This window comes from Eptesicus fuscus, chromosome 8 (assembly GCF_027574615.1).
Source record: "Eptesicus fuscus isolate TK198812 chromosome 8, DD_ASM_mEF_20220401, whole genome shotgun sequence".
Taxonomy (NCBI): domain Eukaryota; kingdom Metazoa; phylum Chordata; class Mammalia; order Chiroptera; family Vespertilionidae; genus Eptesicus; species Eptesicus fuscus.
The window spans coordinates 37,570,739-37,596,264 of record NC_072480.1 but is presented as its reverse complement, the minus strand read 5'-3'; the positions used below and the strand labels follow the sequence as shown (position 1 = coordinate 37,596,264).

Here is a 25,526-nt window from a genome sequence, read left to right as displayed (position 1 = left end):
GTGTATTCAAAATTATATTTGTATATCCTCACACAAAAAAACAAAAAAAATTGGCTGAATGTGTGTGTTAGAAATGATATAATAGAAACTTAAGATAAAAGAAGCCGTTCAGTTATAACTTTGCCTTAACTTGCTTTTTAGATTAATGTATCAATATAAATATTGACATAATTCTAACCATGAAAATATATAAGATTATGAAATATGAATAATTAAAATTCTTGCCAGGTAAAATAGAAAAGTTTTACACTAGCTTTGTGATTAATGTCTGATTCCACACCATTCCTTATTTACACCTAATCCCTTTACATGATGATTTCTAACTTTATGAGGATGAGGGTTACCTTTTATAAAGCTTTACAAGCCTTAAATATTTCAACATGTGTGTACATGTTTTGAGGATTTTTGTTATTTTCCCATAAATATTCTATAAATATGGTGATATAAAATGCTATTTCTTCCAATGTGTCAGTATAGTGTAAACTTCAACTAAATATCATTTAGTTGAACTCCAGTGTGAGTTTCCCCAACATTGAAGATTTTTTTAAATCAGGAAAGTATTAATAATAACAAAATAATAGCTTATTGGTGTAGCATAGGCAACATTTCATCTTTACCTTTTTTTCAGCTGGGTGTGAGAATTACATTGACATAAGACAGATTAAAGGAGAAAAGCATACATATTCATATAAGTTTTGCATGGAGCCCTCATAAGAATGAAGACCCAAAGAAATGGTGGAAACTATATGCTTTTATAGTAGATTGAACAAAGAGAGATCATCATGGAAAAGTAATTTAACTATCTGTTGGGAGGCTAAAGGGGGATAAGAATTATTTTAATAAATTCTGTTTGTATAGGATTCTTTGTATAAAATGTCCTTGGTGTCAACTTCTTGTCCCTGATAAGACTGCTACTTTTCTTCTGAGACTTGAAGATGCTTTTTCACAAGGGAATTTCATTTCCGGCTTTGAAGAATCAGAGTTTTGTTTTTTTCTTTAATTGCTGTTTTACAAGTGCCTTTAACTCAAAATAACCCTTTGTCAAGGTGGCATATTTTGGGGTGGCATATCTGCAATTTATCATCAGCAAGTAGTAAAAGACTTCTATATGTTTTTTGATTTAGAGAGGAATATTAAGTTTTTGAAAATGTTATAGATATAAGATATAGAAAAATAGGTTTATTTCTAACTACTAAATTCAGTTATGTTTAAAGAAAAGTCATTTATAATTACAATTTATTTTTCCAGTATTACATTCAAGTAAAAACTAATTTTAGAGTACGTACTAACTTTATTCCACTAAAGAACTCCTCTTACTGATGTATGAACACACTTTATTTTGAAATTATGATTAAAATTAAAGATCTCATTTGTTAACATTAGAAATGTACTTTACACCTTGTACTTATTAAAAAGAGCTGTATTGATCCCTGCCGGCATAGTTCAATGGTTGAGTGTCGAACTATGAACCAGGAGGTCACAGTTCAATTCCCGGTCAGAGCACATGCCTGGATTATGGGCTCGATCTCCAGTGTAAGACATGCAAGAAACTGCCTATCAATGATTCTCTCTCATCATTGATGTTTCTATCCCTCTCTCCCTCTCCCTTCCTCTCTGAAATCAATCAATCAATCAATCAATCATATATATATATTTTTTAAAAAGAGCTGTATTGAGAAAAAAGAATCTACATAAATGAAATCTAATGTATCTATTATGGAGAAAAAATGAACAGATAAAGGCTTTGTTTTCTGAAAATAGAACATTGACCAAACTTTGCAATCATATTTATAAATATTTCTTAAAACTTGAGTTTAAATGTGCATACTAAAATACATTATAAAATGTTTCTCTACAGAGTTTAACTCTACTATATATTAATTACACATATCAGTAATTTATTAAAGCATTTGACATAATTATTTTTATAATATTTTATAATATATATATATATCACCAATTTTTGAATGATGATGTCATCATTATCTCACTGTATAGTATCTGTCTTTGGGGGATAAAGAGAGGAATTTAACTCAATATGTCCACTATGGTAAAAAATTATGATTAACTTTTTACTCAGATGGGGCAATTCTGACATTACCTTGGACATATGATTAATATAAGTCCCTTCCTTTATTCTCTTGATTAATCAATCCTTCAATTCACAAAAATTCATATATAATGAACAACATGAATTTTTCATACAAAAGCCAGTCTAAAGCTAATACTAAAATAGTGAGCAAGAGGGAAAGAGAGAGAGAGAGAGAGAGAGAGAGAGAGAGAGAGAGAGAGAGAGAGAGAGAGAGAGAGAAGGAAACACAAGGAAAGAAATGAAGAGTAGCCCTAGCTGATTTGGCTCGGTGGATAGAGCATCGGCCTTCAGACTGAAGGGTCCTGGGCTTGATTACAATCAAGGGCACTTGCCCAGGTTGCAGATTTGATCTCCAGAAGGGAGCATGCAGGAGGCAGCCAAGCTGCTATGATCCATTAACTGAAGAATAATTTGTATTTCACCATTCTCTTCATAGAGCAGTTTTTCATATTACATCTAATCACTATGAGACTTGCAACAAAAATCCTGTTCTTTCTGTCCCTGCCTTATAGAATCTCCAGGGGGAAGACAGCTACTTAAAACTCTCACTGCCCTGGCTGGTTTGGCTCAGTGGATAGAGCATCGGCCTGCAGACTGGGGAGTCCCAGGTTCGATTCCGGCCAAGGGCACATGCCCAGGTTGCAAGCTCAATCCCCAGTGGGGGTGGGGGGAGGTGCAGGAGGCAGCCAATCAGTGATTCTCTCCTATCATTGATGTTTCTATCTCTCTGTCCCTCTCCCTTTCTCTCTGAAATCAATAAAGAAACATATTTTTTAAAAACCTCACTGATAAGGACCCTGCAAGTATTCCCACTGGCCAGTATTCTTGGATGGACCTTCAGCTACTCCCCCTGATCCTTTCTCTCTCCTATAAATGACTATTCTTGCCTTTATTCATAAAGTACAGTGGTCCCTGCTTCCTTATTTGTGAATATATGTTTCAAGATGTCTAGTGGATGCCTGAAACTGCAGGTAAAATACTGAACTCTATATATACAATGTTCTTACTTATACATGTATATCTATCATAAAGTTTAAACCACTGTTGTGCTTTCTGGCCATTGTCAAGTAACTAAGGGTAACTTGAATACAGCACTGTCATACTGTGACAGTCGATCTGACAACTGAGAGGGGTAAGTGACTAACAGGTGAATAGTGTATACAGTATGAATATGCTACTAAAGGGAGTATTCACATTCTGGGCAGACCAGAGCAGACAGGGAAAGATTTTATCACTCCATCCTGAAGTGAACAATTTAAAACATGTGTTGTTTATTTCTGGAATTTTTCATTTAATATTTTTGTACTGTAGTTGACCCTGGGTAACTGAAAACACAGAAAGTTAAACTGCTAAACTGCTGCTGTAAATGAAAAGGAAAGAGACATTCTTAGTAAATTAGTTACTCAGAGATGATAAATGAGAATAATCTAACTTTTCTATCCACTGAGCTATTGTCAGGGGAAAAATATATATTCACCTTACTCTTCAGAAGCTCTATGTCTAAAGATTCTATTACTATTCAAAATAATTTGCAATGATATGAATTATATTTCTTTTCTATATAAAACAAACCACAACCAAGTTAGCAGTTGTTATTTGCTAAAAGTCCCAAGAATTTTTGATTTTGTACTACAGGACATTCATTTTTTTCTCTATACTTCCCATGTTTTTAGTCAGAAGATAAAATATCTTATGCTATTTATCTCATTTTTTAAACAAAGTTATTATAAAATATTTGAAAATAAAATGTATACAATTTGATAATTTACAAGACTAAAGGTTTACTCCAAAAATTTAAATTATACTTAACATTATGCCCCTTTTTAAAAAAATGTACATATATAACTTGTAGAATTGCATCTGTGATAAGAAGAAATGTGCTATATTTTATGCAAATCCATCTGTTCAAAACACAAAATCAATTAGAACTTTGTCTTGTGTTTTTTTTTTTTTAAATTCCCAAATACGTGATTTTATACTTCTTTTTACAGATATTTAGAGTCAGTAATTATTAAGTAACATAATGGGTAAAAGCAATGCACTTCAAATTCAGAGAAAACCGCTTGGCTTTCAAATAAACCATTTGTCAGCTGTGAAACTTCCATTACATTACTTAACTCCCCAACACTTTAGCTGTCTCAGATGTTGTACTTGAGAGGATTAAATGACATAAAGCATGTAAAGTGCTTAGCCCACATTGCATGGCATATTACTTGTTCAACGATATTTGAAGGCACCCTTATTATTATTTTAAATATAAAATGCTGAGACACATGTGATAAATACAAAGCTACAAATGCACTTTTCTTTTTAGCAAAAGCAACGGAATGCTCTTGTTCTTGGACAATTAGTACTCAAGTATTTTAAGAAACTTGAATTTCAGAATCAATTTGACATATCTGAGTGGCCAGATTATTATGAACTCTGAAGGCATAATAATCTGGCCACTCAGTGTATATCTTATATAATAAAAGGCTAATATGCAAATTGAACCCCCGATATGGAGTTCGACCAGCAGGCAGGCTAGCCAACTGCCAACGTCCCCTCCCCCTGGTCAGGCTGGTCGGACCCCACCCATGCACGAATTCATGCACCGGGCCTCTAATATATATATACTAGAGGCCCGGTGCACGAAATTCGTGCATGGAGGGGGGTTGTCCCTCAGCCCAGCCTGTACCCTCTCCAATATGGGATCCCTCAAGGGATGTCCGACTGCCCGATCCTGGTGGGATTGGGCCTAAACGGGCAGTTGGACATCCCTCTCACAATCCAGGACTGCTGGCTCCCAACTGCTTGCCTGCCTGCCTTCCTGATTGCCCCTAACCTGCTTCTGCCTGCCAGCCTGATCACCCCCTAACCACTCTGCTGCCAGCCTGTTTGCCCCCAACTTCCCTCATCTGCCGGCCTGGTCACCCCTAACTGCCCTCTCCTGCAAGGTTGATCACCTCCAACTGCCCTCCCTTGCAGGCCTGGTCCTTCTCAACTGCCCTCCCTTGCAGGCCAGGTGCCTCCCAACTGCCCTCTCCTGCTGGCCATCTTGTGGTGGCCATCTTGTGTCCACATGGGGAAAGGATCTTTGACCACATGGGGGCAGCTATATTGTGTGTTGCAGTGGTGATCAATCTGCATATTACTCTTTTATTAGATAGGATAGAGGCCTGGTACAGGGGTGGGGACCAGCTGGTTTGTCCTGAAGGGTGTCCCGGATCAGGGTGGGGTTCCCTTGGGGTGTGGGGCGGCCTGAGCAAGGGGCCTGTGGTGGTTTGCAGGCAGGTTACGGCCCCTGGCAACCCAAGTGGAGGCCCTGGTATCTGGAGTTTATTTTCCTTCTACAATTGAAACTTTGTAGCCTGAAGCAGAGCCAAGCCTGGGGCTCCCTCTGAGGCTGGCAGCCATTTCTGTTGGGGTTATAATTGAAACTTTGTTGCCTTAAGCGGGTGGGCCCCGCCAGGGTGTGCGGGTCACCAGATTATGATGCTTATCAGGACATATTATATATATATGTCCTGAAAATTTATTTCATGCTATTGAACTATGATATGAAATCCAATTCACTAAAAGAAAGTTATTTCACATTCCCTCTCTTTATTAAGCTATTTTCAAATGATTCTTTGGTAAAAATAATATATATATTAACACACACACACACACACACATACTTTGGAGAAATGTATACAGTATACAGAATACATATATTTATTAATTTATGTGATCACATTTTCCTCTATCTTCTTAAAAATTGATTAATATTTGGGTATACTAGCAACCAAACATTTGAAGAATATTAAATCCAGAGAGTGTTGAAGGTGTTAAAGCCTGGAATCCCTACTCTAATGTAAAACCTTAAAGACTTTCTCTGGTTACCCACTTTTTCCTTCAGAATATTTTCTGAAGCCAAGTAGTTGTTTTGAGTATTCTACTTTTGGTTTGATCCTAGAGTGAGTTATTGGGAAAACTGTTGTGTTTGACCAGTTTAGCTGATATTTTCTTCATTGAATTCTTTCAATTTTTTTCTCTCCAGCTTGAGAAAAGATCCATCCCTTATCAATTATTGCTCACAATACACTATTACCCCATCAATGATTTATGAATTATAATTTTAAATGTATATAGTCCAATTTCTACCAGATATCATAGCATCACATCTGAATAAAGCAGTAGACCTAGGTAAATGTTATGGCGTTTTTAAGGAAAGCACTTACCAAAAGATTATTTAAATATAAATGAACTGTTAAATTCTTTTTCCCCCATAAAGTCTCTCTCTCTCTCTCTCTCTCTCTCTCTCTCTCTCTCTCTCTCTCTCTCTTTCTCTTGCATGTGGGCATGTGCGCGTGTGCACACACACACACATACACACACACACATACTATAATAGTGTGATGATGTAAAAAGAAAAAACAAAAAGCCTGTCATGAATATGTTCACGCAATTGATCTCATCCTATAAAATATTCAAAGCCTTCAATCTTGTCCATTGGGGTTCCAATTAAGTTCCCGAGATTCATAATAAAGTACCAGTGTGACACTAAATTTTCAGTATACTGGCGTCAAAAACATTTTTAAAGTCAAATGAACTACCAGGTAAATTCATGTTTAGATAAAAAAAAAAATGTAACAATCCATCATGCAGAAATTCAGTTAATTGTGTTGCATGAGTAAAGAAGGTCAAACACACTGCTGACTTGTGTCAGCATTTTGATGACACTAGAGATTCCACACCACCTAAATGACCCAAGGCCTGTTTCCTTATAATATTATTAAATTCACATTACATGTTACACTATAATTTCCTGTAATATAGCTGACACTATTGATAATAATTTATCTGTTTATGAGGAAAATAATATTTTCCAAAACAATTGGAATGAGATAAACTAGAAAATGTATAGAGCTTTTTCAAAACAAGAAAGCTATTGTTTTATCTGTTAAAATTTTCTGCTTTTCTCCCTAAATTATTTTAAATATATCATGTTGAAACTTAAGTATTATTCAGTGAATAAGCAATATACAGTGTTATTTCCTAGAGAACTGTATTGGAAAAATGGAACTTATTTGATTTTCCAGAAGGTATTCTGCTGTTGAATAAATGTGAATAAATCTATGTATGTTTCTTTCATATCTCAAACAGAATATTAGAAAATCAGTCACTAATAAAAGCAAAAAGTAGATAAAAATTTGACATTGAATAGTAGAAGACACTGTGTATATTTCACATATATAATACTTCTACAATAAAATACTAATGTTTATTATTATATTATACTAGAGGCCCGGTGCATGAAATTCGTACATGGTGGGGGGGTCCCCTCAGCCCAGCCTGCACCTCTCCAATCCGGGACCCCTTGGGGGATGTTCGACTGCCGGATTAGGCCCGATCCCGGGGATCAGGCCTAAACGGGCAGTCGGACATCCCTCTCACAATCAAGGACCACTGGCTCCTAACTGCCCCCACCCCTGCCAGCCTGATTACCCCTAACCACCTCTGCCTGCCAGGCTGATTGCCCCCTATTGGCCTCCCCTGGCAACCTGGTGATCCCCAATTGGCCCCCCTGCAGGCCTGGTCACCCTTAACTGTCCCCTGCTGGCCTGGTTGCCCCCAACTGCTCCCCCACCTGCCTGGTCATCCCTCACTGCCTCCCCCCTGCTGGCCTGGTCACCGCTAACTGTCTCCCCTGCTGGCCTGGTCACCCCTCACTAACTCCCCTGCCAGCCTGGTTGCCCCACACAGCCTGCTGTTCAGTTGTTTGATCATCCCTCACTAACCACCCTGCTGGCCTGGTCGCCCCACACAGCCTGCTGTTCGGTCGTTACTGTGAGAGTGTCCTGACCAATTTGTGTATTACTCTTTTATTAGTATAGATTAACATATGTTTATTGTAAGTTATCTCCAAAAAATTTAGATCTTCTGTGTGTCCTTATCTAAAGTAGCTGTTGGTAGTAACTTGAAGATGAGAGCCAAAACAGAAGGACTTATGTGACATCCAAAGATCATTTAATGATGTATATTGTAATCTTGACATTAACATTAACATTAAACCATGTCAGATACATCAAGGAGTAGGCAAGTAAGTTTGGTACATCAATGTTTATTTTTTGATATCTTAACCTTTATGATATACAAAACTTCATTTTTCTTAAAGACATGACTAAGACTTTAATTTTTAGGCTCTTATCAGATATGTAAAGGATATCAGAAAAAATAATGTGGGGAAAATATTTCTTTAAAATAGAATACCAACTTACACAAATAAAATCTACATGCAGACTGAGGAATATTGAATACTTCTATGCTACTGTTAAGATTGTGGATTCATCCTAAGTGCAATGCCTTTGGATGAATATCATACTTAACAATTAATGGGGAATTGAAGAGATTTCTACAGTCCTTGGGTTCTGGCATTATTTACTTATTTTTCTTTGTTTTAAAAATATTTAATATTGTAAAATATATCACATTTTAAAAAGTACTTAAATAATGGATATTGAAATTAATAGTTGTGAGGCAAGCAAATGTTTCTATAAGGACCTGCATATTTTCTTAAGAATATAAATGTTATCATAAATGAAACTTTGAATAATTTATCATATAATTACATTAATAAATAGATGAGTGTATATTTATTTAATCTCTATGACTTTGTTTATTTTTTGTTTGAGTACTCATTTAAATGAGGAATAAATGTTATGTTCTAGAAGAAAATACAGATATCATTTATCATTTTAACTTTTATGGATTTTAAGGGGATGCCAAAAGGAGACATAAATTGCTTTTGAGACAGAACATATAATTTAAAATATAACTTTTAGTCAAAAATTTTATAAATCCTATAGCATAATGTAATATTTACAAATCCTAAAGGGGCATTTTTAATATAATTTTAATTGTAAGATTATTTTATTTTAAAAATAATTTTAATCCATTAGACAATTATGTAAAAATTGTTTTCCTTTTATTTTATTTTAATTAAAAGCACAGTTCTAAGTCTATTCCTTTGTCTCAAATAGTAAGTCCCTAAAGTTCCTCATAATATTTGTTTCAGTTTTTGAAAACCTTGGTAGCATACTATAAATTCAAGCTTCCATATTCTGCAAATTGCAGACCAACCCAAAATTACAGCCTTAAAGTAGCTGAACCTTATTAATGGTTGTGAATTAAATTGAATTTATTTTTATAAGATACATGTCACATGTATGTAATATATGCATGTCTTTAAAAAATAACAACTTTAAATTATATCAATCAAGGAAAGTTGCTTCAAAATATATTTGAGTACCTATTGATGTCTACCATTTTAAATACAGAAAAATCCACATTTTGGCATACAAACTGTCAAATGCAATTTAAAAACTTGTTCATTTGAGAATATTATGTGTTTAAAAAACATTGTACACTAAATGCTGACTCATTTCAAGATGATTTCTACCTAAAATCTCACTGATATAGATAAGGAATATAAACATGGGAGGAGTGGAATATATCAGAAGTTGAACACAGATTATTTTCATCACACAATCTATAATTGAATAGAAGAATATTAAGATTCAACTTAAGCCAAGTTTCCTGGTATTCTGAACCAAGGCATGTAAACCTCAGGCAGCAGGAGTTATGACTGACTTCATGAAGATACTGACTCTGTGTTCTCTTATAGGCCATGCAAAATAATCTTAAACTGAAGTCATTCCAAATCAGAAGGGATATATGTATATTTTATTTAAATAAAAAGAAAAATATACTTTTTACAAACATTGAAGTATAATTGGAGGGTAGAGGCAATTTTCAAATATTTCCTTTTTTTTTCTTGCCACTAACAATTCAAGACCTCACTTAAAGCAGACACAGAAACAAAAAAAAAATATTATGAAGGAGACAAGAGAATTTCTGGAGGGACATATTAAAGCCTAGAAAGAGATTTAAGAAATTCACTTACCAGCATCCACAGGTGGAACTTTTAAAATAAAATGGTCTAAAATCAGTGAACTTCCTCATGACTAAAATTCCCTTAAAATACATCTTGCTTCAATTAATCACTTGGAACCCAATGTGACAAAATAAAGCTATAAAAATATTAGCATTGTTTTACTAAGAAAAATTATATATAATATCTTTCTTACATTATACAGTAACTATACATAAACATCTTTTATAATAAAGAGGTAATATGCAAATTCACCCTCACACAAGATGGCCACCCCCATGTGGTCAAAGATGGCCGCCACAAAATGACCCACAGGAGAGGGCAGTTGAGGGGACCAGGCCTGCAGGAAGGCCCGTTGGGGGTGATCAGGCCTGCAGGGGAGTGGTTAGGGGGTGATTAGGTTGGCAGGCAAGTGAGCAGTTGGAAGCCAGCAGTTTCGGATTGTGAGGGATGTCCGACTACCGGTTTAAGCCCCATCCTACAGAGATTGGGCCTAAACCAGCAGTTGGACATCCCCCGAAGGGTCCCAAATTAGAGAGGGTGCAGTCTGGGCTGAGGGACAACGCCCCCCCCCCCCTCAGTGCACAAATTTCGTGTACCGGGCCTCTAGTATATTCATATTTATGAACAATTAACTAAGAAAGAATGAAATCAGGACCTAAAAAATCTCTGACAAACCCATCAATCCACCTACAATTCTAATTCAGGAGAGAGACTTATACTAGTAACTGTAAAAATAAAACCCACAAGAATTAACTGATATTCTGGTGTGCTGCAAAGAGATTCCACCTAAATGACAAAGAAATTTATTTTTCATACTTTTATGGCTTGCAACTATATCCCTTTCTGGAAATGATAATCTATCCTATTGAGCTGCCTCTCCTAAGGTTATGCCCAATATCCAGGGCGAACTTATACAATAAATTATTGAATGGGTTGTACAATGGATCTATCTCCTTTTTATAATTCAGGACATACCTTAAATATCATTCTAGTTTAAAAACTCTTTTGGGGGAAAGTAGCTACATGTATTATTGGTATTTCCATACAGCATGTTTGTCTCTTCTCCTCTATTAAATTATTCAATCACTTATTGATATTAATACAAACTTATGGATATTCATTTTATAATTTGGATATTTATTTTATAGTGGATATTCAATTTATAATTAATGTTATTTATTTTGGTGTCCAAATTGCTCCCGTTTTATCCATTGGGAGCTCTTTCAGATGGCTTCCTCATTCTTTGACATTCTCATTTAACACGTTCATATTTGAGAATTCCCTTATTTTTTGGACAAGAAGACACTCCAACTTTATCCTGCATATTTGTTGTTCAGTCTTGGAATAACCCATTTATCCTATAAATTGTAGTTTTTTTCATAGGAGAATGCTCTTACAAATTGACTTCCTAATTGTTGGGTATGTTCATTGCTACTGGTGTCACTGTTCACTGTTTCCAGAACCTTTGTATATACACATATCTATAACTATTAATGTATTTATTTAGCTATACATATACATATACATAGCATGAGTTCATCTTTTTTTTTTTTTTTTGCTTAAGACAAAAACCATTTTATTTGCTCACAGTTGTGTGAGTCAGTATTTGGACTGGGCTCAGGTGGTTGGATCTTCTGCTGGAGTTCATCTTGATGCTTCCAACTCTAATCCAGTACCACATGGTTCATACTCAACTCTCCTCCTCACTTATCTGTTATCTCTTTTTACAACAATGAGACAGTTGACTTCCACTATCTTCTATTCACTTACTTACTTTTCAATAGCATTATATATGTACAGCAATTTCAGAATTGCTAATTTATATCCTAATAAATCAACATCAACAACTTTACCAACTAGAGTACAATATTTATATTCAGTTAGTTGGACATTGGCTGCCATTTAGCGCTGGTGGTCTTGTTCTGGCATGTAGAAGGGTTCTGGAATCTGGAGAAGAGGCTGTGCATAGATTAAATAAGAGTCCAGAGACAAAACATAATTTTGAAAGGCATTTGGGGGGCAGGCAGAGGAGCTTGGCTGAAGAAACCAAGTTTTCCTTGTCTCAGGACTCCTTGCTTTTTATTAACACAATTTGTCCTAAGGCAAGGTGGAGATATACACTTCAAAGGGTAGAGTTTCTTACAGAATCCATTGTCATATTGGGGGATTGTCTTGGTCTATTCAGGTGTTTGGCCAACAGGAGGCAATAACATGTAGATTAAGATGCCCTGAGCTGTCTGACAGCAAGCATTCATCCTTTTCAGGTTTGGGGAAATGCCTATAGTCATTCCCAACAGGTGATAACATATGTGACTCAGCCCTTGTTGAGTCCCCAAGTTCCATCAACCTTTCTATGAAACTCTTGCAATTATGACATGCTGGAATTGGCTTCTGGCAGCAGTTTTTAGTTTTGTAGTTTCTTCTCAACCATCTTTTTCCAAAACCATTCAAGTCAGCACAGCTTTTAAGAAGCTCTCTAGTGAGAATATGGTGTACAAGGTAATATAGTTAAATACATATGTCATTATGCAGTTTATCCTGAGATTCTCTACTCTTTTTAAAAAAGTGTTGTTATTATTTTTGAAAGGTCTCACACATTTATTACTGAACCAACCTACTTCTGCAGAAAAAAAATCAAGAGAGAAAAATCATGAGTCCAATAATTTCCCAATTAAAATTCCCAACTGTCCAGACCTTAGTGATCTTTTAATTTATTTAATGGTAAGGGCAACCTGGATACAGCATAAAAATGTGAGCCATCTCTCATGTGTGATTCCTCATAGACCCAGTTTTGTTCTTCTCCAATGTCTCCTCTTTGAGTGGTACCTGATTTTATTACCAGTTGTCATCCAAATCCATTGGGGAATGGACTGATTCTGCTTTTGCTTATTGGCTAGGAACCTCTTGATCCTAAAAGTCTTGTGGGAAGACATGGCAAAGGAGAATCAAATGCACACACCTCAATGGTGGAGAAATAGCTAAAAATTATGATTATTACAGCTTACAGTTTGTATTGTAATTTGAATGAGTTTTGACAAATGCATAGCATCACATATCCCCCACTGTATACTATACAGATTAGTTCCAGGGCTCTAAGGTTTTTTTTAATTCTTCCCCTGGTCAAATACTACTCTTTCCCAAGACTGGCAACAACTGCTCTGTTTTCTATTCATATATTTTTGCCTTTTCAGAATAGCAAGTAAACAGTATACAGCCTTTTAGGTGTGGCTTCTATTACTTAGTAAGATGTGTTTTAGATTCATCAATGTTGTTCTGTGAATTGTGGACAAAAGGAGCCACATGCTAACCTGACAAGCTCAGGGGAGGCCTGCGTGGCAGTCTTGCAAACTCAGAGACCTAAAATAACCACAAAAGATGGTTTGAAAATTAAATATTTAACTACAAACAGGTTATAGTGGGTAGTCATGTCCTAGGCCAATATTTTCCCTGACAAAGATCAACTTAGATCTTTACTGATCCTTTTGCCTTTTTGCCTCTAAGATAACATATCTGTGAGATGTCTGTGAGATGTCTGGGTAACTTGTAACTTCCTTTTTACTCCTCAGGGCACAACAAATGGCACCAGGACATTCCCTCGTTGTTACTGTTATCAAGTTAATTGTCAACTGTTAATTACGTTAAAGTATCCTGTATCCATCTCTGTAAAAGAAGCACATGTCCATCATTTCACTTTTCACCCTATCCCAGAGGTTTCCCCGCTTTGCTTTATCCCACCTCCTTAATCTATCACCAATGAAATTCATGTAACTCACCTACATCCCTTTCCTTTGATTGCAATGTATAAATATAGATGTAACCCTGCATTCTCCGGAGCCTTATCTCAATTCATTGAGGTTCTGCTTCCCGGCATATGTAGACAGTTTGGCTCAAATAAACTCACAAAAATTCTTTACAGGTTTCAATGTTTGTTTTTTTCGTTAACAGAATAAATAACTCATTTCTTTTAATCATTGAATAATATTCCACTGTATGTTGTACTATAGTTTTGTTTTGTTTTTAATCTTTATACCTATTGAAGAACATTTTGGGTCCTTGTAGTTTTGTTGAGTATAAATAAATATTAATACACAAAGTTTTATGTGGTGATATGTTTTCAGATCAGTTGGATAAATACTTAGGAGCATAAATGCTGAATCATATGGTATGTCTTTGTTTAATTTGACAAAATCCTGCCAAAGTGTCTTTCAAAATGACTATATCAATTTGCAACTTCACCTGCAATAAATGAAAGTTTCTATGGTTTCATACCCTTACCAATAGTTAGCATATATAGTGTAAGTTTATAGCCATTTTAATAGGTATGTAGCATTAATTTCTTATTTTAGTCAGCATTTTCCTAAGGAAAATTATGTTGAAATACAATTTGTGTCCATTTTCTTTATTAAATCTTATATATCTTTGCTTAAATGTCTGTTTAGACTTTGGGGAATTTGTTTTTTCCTTTAGACAGATTTAAAAAAACAACAACTATTTCTATAACTTTGGTATTTTGCTTATATCTATTTATTTATATGTGTGCTTTAGGTCAAGGGAGAGAGAGAAGGCTAAAAGATTAAATATAGAGCAAAAAAGATAATTATTATATTCTAGTTTTAAAAATGTGTTACTAGATCAAATAAATGAACACTTTCAAAATGCCTAAATATTTTTAGTAGAATTTCTTAAAATGCTTATCTAAAAAGACATAGTTATTTTTGGTAAATGTTACCTATCTTTAAAATGCTGTATGATCCCTGCCAGTGCTTCTCAATGGTTAGAGCATTGCCCCTGCACCAAAGGGTCTCAGGTTGGATTCTAGGTCAAAGGCATGTCGCTGGATTGTGGGTTCTCTCCCTGCCCTTTTCAGGGCATTTGTGGGAGGTAGCCAATCGATATGTCTCTCTCATATCTCTCTCTCTTTCTCTCTCTCTCTGTCTGTCTCTTTCTCTCTCTCTATTTTCCCATCCTCCCCTTCCACTCTCTCTGGAAAGCAATGGAAGAAATATCCTCAGGGAAGGATTATAAATAAATAAATAAATAATAAATTAATAAATAAATAAAATATCATATGTCATATGATACAAAACTATCAAATTCCAGTATGCAGTAAATAGCAAAAGCAGATTTAAATACTGTGATTTTTCTTTCATATTTTCACATTTGTTTCAATCTCTTTTCATCTGAAAACATGCTTTGTTATTAGTATTCTGCTTCTTTTTTAAATTTTGTCTACATTTATCATGCATCTAAAGCAGAATGGGCAATTATTTATTTTTATAAGTACTAAAAATTTTTTAAAATATCTGTTGTCATCCAAAATCAAGCCTCTTAATTTCTTCCTATATTTCTCAAATATCCTAACTATCCCAACTCCCTAGTTCAATCAACCCATCACTACATTTCAGATGAATATTGTGATAAAAAGCACATAACATGATACCTACCTTTTTAATATAATTTCAAGTGTACAGTACAGTTTTGTTAACTATAAGCACAATATTTTATAGAAGATTTCTAGAACTTTTCATTCTTACATGCTTTATACTCACTGAACAGCAACTCCCATTTCTCCTCTCACCGGCTACTGGCAACCAACATCCTATTTTCTGCTTCAATGAATTTGAGTACTTTAGATAATTCATGTAAGTGGAATCATGAAGTATTTGTCCTTCTAAGACTGGCTTACTTTGCTTAGTAGAATGTCCTCAAGGTTCATCTATGTTGTAGCATATAACAGATTTGCCTTCTATTTTTAATCCTGAATAGAATCCCATTATATCTATATTGTGCATTATTTAATCCAGTCATCTGTCAATGTACATTTGCGTTGTTTCCACTTCTTAGCAATTGTGAATATTGGTGCAATGTGCATGGGAGTGTAAACATCTCTTTAAGGTAATGATATCAAGTCTTTTGGATAAATATCCAGAAGTGAGATTGCTAAATCATATGGTAGTTCTACTTTTAATGTTTTGAGGAACTATAAAACTCTTTTACATAATGGCTATACCATTTTACATTCTCCCTAACACAGTGGTAGGCAAACTCATTAGTCAACAGAGCCAAATATCAGCAGTACAACGATTGAAATTTCTTTTGAGAGCCAAATTTTTTAAACTTAAACTTCTTCTAACACCACCTATTCAAAATAGACTCACCCAGGCCATGGTATTTTGTGGAAGAGCCACACGCAAGGGGCCAAAGAGTTGCATATGGCTCGCGAGCTGCAGTGTGCCGACCACTGCCCTAACAGAATACAACAGTTCCAATTTCTTCATATCCTCACTAACACTTGTTATTTTATATCCTATATAATAAAAATCTAATATGCAAATTGACTGAACGGCAGAACGGCCAGTGGAACGACCAGTCACTATGACGTACACTGACCACCAGGGGGCAGATGCTAAATGCAGGAGCTGACCCTAGCCCGCAGGCCCAGACGGGCAGTTGCGGGTGGGGGCAGGACTGGTGAGCAGGTGGCGCCAGGCCAGCAAGGCGGGTGCCAGCAGGGGTCCCCTATTCACCCTGCCAGTCATCCCACAGATCGGGCCTGATTGCCGGCCAGACTTAGGGACTCTACCCATGCATAAATTTCGTGCATTGGGCCTTTAGTATGTATGTGTGTATATATATATAAATCTATATATATAAATCTATAGATATATATATATATATTCTGAGTGGCCAGATTATTATGATCTCTGCACACATAATTTTTGGAAGTTTTGAAAAGGATTGGTGTTAATTCTTTAAATGTTTGGAATTTGCCAGTAATGTCATCTGGGCTTGAGCTTTCATTTGTTGGGAGACTTTGGATTACTGATGCTATTTCCTTTACAAGTTCCATAAAATTAGTGATTCTTTTCTATATATTCTATCACTTTGCTGAAATTTTCTTTTTATTCATGCATTGTTTTTCTGACCTTGTTTTCTTGAGCATCTCTATGATAATATTTTTGAATTATTTTTTATTAATTAATATACCTTTGTTTCTTTAGAGTTGACTTCTGGAGATTTATATTGTACCTTCTATTTGTCCACCTTTCCCTGTTTATGTTCCTTATAGCTTTATTTTGATATAGGTGTTTTTTTAAATATCTTTTATTGATTTTTTTACAAAGAGGAAGGCAGAGGGAGAGAGAGTTAGAAACATCTATCAGCTGCCTCCTGCACACCCCCTACTGAGGATGTGCCCGCAACCAAGGTATATACCCTTGACCAGAATAAAACCTGGGACCCTTCAGTCCTCAGGCCAGCACTCTATCCACTGAGCCAAACAGTTAGGGCTGATATAGGTGTTTTTGAAAAATAGTGAGGGACTAGATACAAGAAAGACCTCAACCAATTAGCCTAACAATTCTGAGAGCCTCTCAAACACTTTTCTGTGGTGAGTGTTCTCTGACTTGTGCATGTAATCCTTAGAGGGATTGGCCAATCCTTTTTTTTTTCCAGGCACTTTTCATCTGCTACTCCCTTTGGTGTCTGTCTACTCCACCGTGAGTCCCCTGAAGCAGCAGCTCTTTTTGGCCCTCAGTGGCTCCCAGGTATCCAGAGTATACCTGCCCATGTTGGGATGGACAAAAACCCAGCAACTGCTCTAAAATCAGAACTTTGATGTATGGTCCAGTTTTCTTTCACTCATCCCAGGGTTATTTAGGGAGGAGAATTTTTCTTCCTGATCATGGGGAGGGCCTATGGTGAGACACTATTATAAAAAGGTACCATGAATGTTCCTACCAGCTTTGATTTTAAACTTACCTTACATATAGAAGCCTCTTAACAGGTTTCTGACTTCCTTACAAAAATAATTGGAATGTGTATTATTGTTGAACTGATGTCTCCATGGAAAAAAGTAGGTTTTGGAGCTTCCTATATCACCATCTTGCTGATATTACATATTAGTATTTTATTTTATTTTTTAAAATATATTTTTATTGATTTGAGAGAGGAAGGGAGAGGGAGAGATAGAAACATCAATGATGAGACAGAATCATTGATCAACTGTCTCCTGCACTCCCCCCACTGGGGGACCTAAGCCTGCAACCTAGGCATGTGCCCTTGACTGGAATTGAACCTGGGGCCCTTCAGTCTACAGGCTGATGCTCTATCCACTGAGCCAAACCCACCAGGGCCAGATTAGTATTTTAAAGCAAAATTTGTATCAGGTATTTTTGTCTTTATTGATAGACTATAAGTTATTCTCTAAGTCCTAATTATAAAATTTAACTATAAAATAGAACATTTAAAATTTAACATTACTTTATTAGCAACCTGGCATTTCAATTTCTCCATGGCCTCAGAGTATATAATTGTTCAGAAATACTCCTTACACTACCCATCATAAACAATAAATTAACCACAATTCAAGCAATAGGTTCTACTCAATGTTTCCTCAAAACATGTTTATTCTAATTTCTGAATTTTTGTTCCTTTTTTCTTTCTTGTATATATCTCATTCCATAAGTTACTCCATTATATTATTTTTTCCCATTTGAACTTAATGTTGCCTTTAGGATATTTTCACCAATGCACCAAACCACAGTAATATCTCCTTCACTAATCACTTTTAGGATATGTGCTAACAGTTGTTTTCAAATTGATTTATTCTATAACCCTAAGTAATTTTTGATAATCTATATTTCTACCTCACACAATTCCATGCTGATGGCTAAAAATAACACATACAATTAGCATACATTTAAATTGTCCTACATTTTTAAATATAATATAACATTAATGTTTTTAAATGTTGTGGCTCAATAGTTGAAGGTATTTGCTGTTATGATGTTAGGTTTTTATTAACAATAAAAATCTATGTAGGGTAGTGACTACAGTTCATACACAATAGGTACTTGGTAATTTAAACTCTAACTTTAGGCCATAATCATGAAAAATTATACAGACCAGTTTTCTTTACTTTAGTTTTGCATACATACACATAAACCTTTTTTTGGAATCTTCAATATAATGTGAAAAATGTAATTGTCATATTGCCATTTTAATACTTTTGCTAAATTATCTATTAAATTCAAAGTCTGCTAGTCTCGATCATAATTGATCACCTAGAAGCATTATAATCCACAGGATATAGTATTCATCTGGGTATATAACTACACAAACATCTGTTAGGTTATAAATCCAGGCATAAATAGATCATCAAATTGATTTATAAGTTACATAGAGGACAATCTTATAATTCAGAATGTTAAAATATCCAACCAAGATAGAGGTACACAGAAACAATACACTATCAATAAAATTAATTAGTACAAATATAAAAGCAGGAGTAGAGTTTGATATGAAGCAATTTAAATAAGTATATTAGGGCATAATTTAAGTAGGCTTATGTCTCAAAGACAAGTTATATAAAATAATATATAGAACATGAGGAACTAGATTTTTAAATTAGCAAAATCTGAAATATTGATTATTTTGCCTATTGTTAGATCATCTGTGGCCTCCACTGTGTGGGGGCCCTGTCTGGAGTACGCAGGGTGTTCAATGCCACTCTGAGCTTGGAAATCCTGATTAGTGTGTTCAAGGCCAATTTGCTATACTCAGATGCAAAAGCAACAATGCAGCAATCTATACACTGCACAGGCATGCTTTTCTGTAGCCAAAATTCTGAGGTCACTATTTGGCATAAAGCATTTTTGTTTGAGCTTGTGTATAAGTTGCCACTGACCAGCCTGTGGCTGGCTGCTTTGTTTGTAATAAAGCATGTCCCACTTGCCAGCTTGTACCTGCATTTTTTTTTTTTTCAGTTTCCTTCACCCAGAGAGGTCAAGTCCCTGGCTGAGGAGCTTGCCCTGACATACTTGTTACCTAAATAATTTGGAACATCATTAGGAATTTTGTAATTGCAAGATATATAAAATGTAAAGAGAATTATTCTTCTATTCTAGAATATTAAATGCCAAAATATATTCTTTGTTTTCAAAACTACATAAATTACTGCTTTGATATAAAATATATAAGCAAAAGTAAAGTGCAAGTTTTGAGGAGATTAATAAAAAAGCTAGTCTGGACAACTTAGCAAAGACTTATCTATCCCTGTCATTTCTTACCCTCCAACTAACAAGTCTCATTGCAAACCAAGGAGACAATGTAAGGTGAAGACAAAGCAGTGTTCAGAAAAGTAGGAGGAAACAAGACACATTGGTTGGAGACCCCAGGACTGTAGGCAAAACATTTAAGCATATTCTCTTACCCCAAAGCAGGAGGCCCTTGAATCTCCACCTAGCAACAAAAGGCGGCATAGGTAGGCTCTTTCCTTCATCAGACTGAATGGGTATCTGAAAAATCCAGGAGTACCACCAAGAGAGATCAACTAAAAGTCAAGCTGATAACAATCAGCCAGAAGCACCCAATTCCAACAGGTAGCCAAGAAGCAATGTACCTGGAATCTCTTAACATATTACACAAAGTATGCGGAATAATATGAAAAGTCACCCATTATAGAAAAACAAAAATCAGAATGACCAGAAGGAGAGATAATCAACTGAGAAATCAGATATTTAATTTATCAGACAAGAATTTTAGAGCAGTGATCATAAATAATACTTCAATAAGCAATAACAAATTCTCTTGAAACAAAAACTAAAAAGTCATAGCAGAGTAATAGAACTTATAAATGTTAACCAAATATAAATAGAACAAGTTCATTGGAAATTATTGAAAATATATGAAAAATACTCAGATTTTCAAAGTAGAAAAGTATAATAAATGAAATCTTAAAACTCATAGTTGGGTGGTTGGGACAGAAGATAGAATCAATGAACTTCAGGAAAAATCAATAAAATTTATTCAAACTAAACTACAGACAGGAAGTAATTTAAACACAAAAGAAGAAACCCTCTGGAATCTGTGGGACAATTAAAAAACAACAACATTCATATGATTTCTGTCCTGTTTGAAAGGGGAAATACCACTATTTCCATTCCAATAGTGGTATGGAAAAAAAGTATTTTTTTAAAATGGCTGAAAACTTTCCAAATTTGGCAAAAGACATAAACATATACACTGAGTGGCCAGATTATTATGATCTCTGAATGCATAATAATCTGGCCACTCAGTATATATATTAGAGACCCAGTGCATGAATTTGTGCATGGGTGGGGTCCAGGCCAGCCTGGCCAGGGGGAGGGGACATGGGCAGTTGGCTGGCCTGCCTACTGGTCGAACTCCTGGTCAAGGGGACAATTTGCATGTTAGCCTTTTATTATATAGGATATACACTGAGTGACCAGATTATTATGCATTCAGAGATCATAATAATCTGGCCACTCAGTGTAGTTTCAATAATCTAAGAGTAACCCAGAATAAGATGAACAAAAACAAATCCACACCATGATACAACATAATTAAACTTCTAAAAACTAAGATGCAAAAAGAAATTTGAAAGCAGGCAGAGAGAAATGACCCATTACTGGTAGAGAAACACCAATATCAATGACAACATATTTATTATCTGAATCAGTGAAAGACAGAAGAAAAGGACATGTTTTTCAAGTGCTAAGAGTAAAGAATTCTCAATCACAATTTCTATATCTGCCTGCTATGGTTTAAACATGGATGTACTCCAAAACTTTGTTGAAATACTGAAGCCCAGTGTGTCAGTATGAGAAGGTGGAAACTGTGGTAAGTTAATGAGATTAATGCCCTTACAACCAGGTGAGGACAAGGCAAGAAGTTGGCAGTCTGCATCCTGGAGGAGGATCTTCACCAGAACCCAACCAGTGCAGGCATGCTGATCTTGAATTTTCAGCACCCAAAGCTGTGAAAAATATTTTTTTGTCATTTTTAAGCCACCCAATATGTGGTATTTTGTTAGGGCCGCTTGAGTGGACTAGATAGTGGCAAAAATAACTTTTAGCAATGAAGAACAGATAAAATACTTAGAGATAAAATAAATGAAAATAATTTGTACCATCTTTCCCCAACATAAAGATTAAAAATAATTCTTAAAGAATGGCTAAAAGTTTTCTTCAAATTGAAAGTGATCAAAGAAGAAAGATCGAAGTACCAGGAAGAATAAAATAACAATGAAAATGTAGAAATAGGTGTGAATATCCTGTTCCATGTAAGTTTTGAAATATGTAATAAAGTAAAATTATATTATCTGTTATACAAGATAATATTAAAGAATGAAAGTAAGGTTCCCACACTTTAATCAAAGTGGTAAAACATTGATACCAGCAGGCTGTACTGTCAAATATGTACAGGTAGTACCTAGAAGAACCGCTAATAAATCTAAGCAAAGTAATAACTTCAAAAACACTAAAATATGCCAAGATAGAATTCAAAAAATGTTCAAATAAAACATAGGAAGACAAAAAGAAAAACAAAAAACAAATGGAGAAAATAAAAGAAAAATGGTTCATAAAATGACAGACTTAAGACAACATATCAATTATTACTAAACCCAAGTGGTATAAACACAGCAATTAAAAAGTAGAGATTGACATAGTGGATTAAAAATAAATAAACATACAAATAAAAAAATAAAACTGCATCATCTTGTCTGTTAGAAGATCACTTTAAATTGAGTACCATATATATGTGTAATATAACAGGATAAACATTAATATACCATGAATGTATTATTGCAAAGAATATGCAGTACAAATATATGTAGTACATTTCATTTTCAAAATTCAGAACCATGCAAAAGTACATATATTTAGTAATTCTAACTTAGGTGATAAAACCTCAAGGGCAACAAGGGAATTTTACAAGGAAAATTCTAGATAGTAAATATGTTGGGTTGGGGAAGTAAAATATTGAAATAGGATCTGAAGGGCCACATAGGGACTTCTTGGAGCTTAGTACTGCTCTTTTGCTTAAGCTGGAGTTTGAGTGCCACAACTCTTTGTATTCTCATTCTTTACTTCTTACATATATTTTATATTTATCCTTTTCATTTTTAAAATATACAGAGCATAGTAATGTTTTCTTAAGATAAATAAATACCTTAGTTTTCAGATCATCAATAACTGGCCAAATTAGTCATGAAAACAATCAATATTTCAGTGTTAAATTATTTCAATAATATAAAAAATAATCACTGGAATGAGGAAATTTTCATAATTTATAAAATTATAAAGGAAATATTATAATGAGCAATGCAGACATATCTATAAAATGTTTTAATTTACTATATTTATTAAGCAAATAAAATGAATACACTTCAATACTACCTTTTATATATGATAGAAAAACTGTTTACAGAATATTTTTTAAAAACTTTTTATTGTTAGTATTACTGATACAGAATTTTTTAAAAAATCTAGTAGATAAAAAGAAAGCAACAACAACATAAAATTGAACAAAGGACTTGAGTAAAATATACGTAAATATCTTTATACTGAAGTGTTCAATATCAATGGTATCAGACATAGACAAGTAAAGACCTCAAGGTCATGCTGCTACTAAGTACTATAAGAAATCAAATCCAGGTCTGCCTGCGTCTAAAGTCCAAGCTGTAAATATCAACAGTGCACAATTTTACCAGACTCAGAGAGAAAATCCATATATTTATCTCAAGTTTCTAAAATATTTTCCAATATTTAAAGTTTTATAAAAACATATTTATTTTAAGGAGACTGAAAAATTGGAGACATCTAGTAAATATTCCCTTTATTGTTATGAAATATTGGTAAGCCTTTCTTGAAAATACTGAGAAGATTAAGGACAAAGTTGTGCTTCCTGCTTAAATTATCATTTTTATCTTGTATATACAAGTGTTTTCTTTGTATTGAATCCTTCTCATCATTTATAAATGTGTTCATGGCTCTCCATTAAGAAAACAAATGCAATCACTAGTTACCTCATCCCACTGATTTTAATGTCTGGCTGCTTCTTCCTTTTATAGCCACACTTATTTTTAGTCACATTTTTAAAGAGAGTTTTCTATAACTGTAATTAAAAAACAAAATTAAAAAAAAAAATTTAAAAATAGAGTTTTCTATTTTGGCTATCTCCACCTCCTCATCTCCACTAACTTCTCAAACAAATGTTACCCAGTGACTAACAACAGTATTCCTTGAATGAGCACTCACTTATCCTAATACATAAAAACCCAGGGTCCATAATGACCGACTGAAGGCTAGACCAAACACCAAAAGTAAGTCCTGCAGTCATTGCTGGGTTGCTGTGGCGACCTAGAACTGACTGCCACTGGTGCTGGCACAGTGACACAGCACTGACTGCCAAGGGGCTGCGAATCAGGCCTGGAGAGAGGCCCAAAGAGAGGCCCCAAGAGAGAGGCAGGGTCTGTTCTGCAGCCTCCATGGCAGCTGTTGATCAGCCCTTGCCTCTCTTTCTCCAGGCTTCACCAGCAGCCACACCTCTGTTTCTCTCTGGGCCTCCGGGGGGCTGCTGATCATCCTCGCCTCTCTTATCAGGCCCAGAGATAGGCCCGAAGGCGCTGACTGGCATAGAAATCAACCAATCAGAAGCAAATCTGGGTGAACTGTGAGGAGCCAATGGCTGCTTTTGATGCTGACTGGTATAGAAACCAACCAATCAAAACCAAATTGGCCAGCAGGGGAGGGCAGTTGGGGGCAAGATCAGGCCAGAGGGGAGGGCCGTTGGGGGTGAGATCAGGCCATCAGGAGAGGGCAGTTGGGAGAAACCAGGTCGGCAGGGGAGGCCAGTTGGGGGCGAGATCAGGCCGCCAGGGGAGGGCATTTAGGGGCAATCAGGCAGGCAGGCAGAGGCAGTTAGGGGTGATCAGGCAGGCAGGCTGGTGAGCGATTAGGAGCCAGCGGTCCCAGATTGTGAGAGGGATGTTCGGCAGTTGAACACCCCCAAGGGTCCCTGATTGGAGAGGGTGCAAGTTGGGCTGAGGGAACCCCCTCTCCATGCATAAATTTTGTGCACTGGGCCACTAGTGTACCAATAAAGTTTACATTTCTAGCCACAGAAGACATTTTTCACTCATTTTACTTGACCTCTCAGGAGAATTAACACACAGTATTCTTTCTTTCCCTGACACCATTCCATTCTCTCAATTCAGGGACAAAATAATATTCTGCTTTTCCACCTAATATTTAAGCACTGCTTCTACTTTCCCTTATTGAACCAATTCCTAATGACATTTAAGAGTTAAAATCATCCAAGTTTTCTCTTTTATTACTCTGAACACTCTGCTTAGGGCATTCTGTCTATTGACTATAAATTTGTGATTATTGAGAGGGAAATGCACATTTTCATTCTATGCTTCTTCTATCCATTCCAGATTCCCTTATCCACTTTTCTAGCTATATCTGCTGTTATGGCTTTCAGAGGATAAGTAAAACTATATCCTTCTCATACCTACTGAATTCTGAACCTATTGAAAAACAGACAAAACCCAGGTAGATGGAAACTAAAATGTCATTTTCATTGTTGATCAACCTAGGTTGTAAGATATAGGTTTGTTATACAGGCAAATAACCTTGAGTTTTACAAATGAATCTGTTACTGGTGGAAATAGAGTTCTTCCATGGTGTCACAAGAGAAGCATTTCAG

The 25,526-nt window shown here is 35.4% G+C and overlaps 1 protein-coding gene across 1 annotated transcript; it reads right to left on the bottom strand.

Annotated features, from left to right (window-relative positions):
• Positions 1-12,787: 12,787 nt before the first annotated feature.
• Positions 12,788-12,943, bottom strand: LOC103288369 (60S ribosomal protein L39-like). The gene has a single exon (XM_054720231.1). The coding sequence runs from the start codon at positions 12,941-12,943 to the stop codon at positions 12,788-12,790; it is 156 nt and encodes a 51-aa protein (XP_054576206.1).
• Between the last annotated feature and the right edge of the window lie 12,583 nt (positions 12,944-25,526).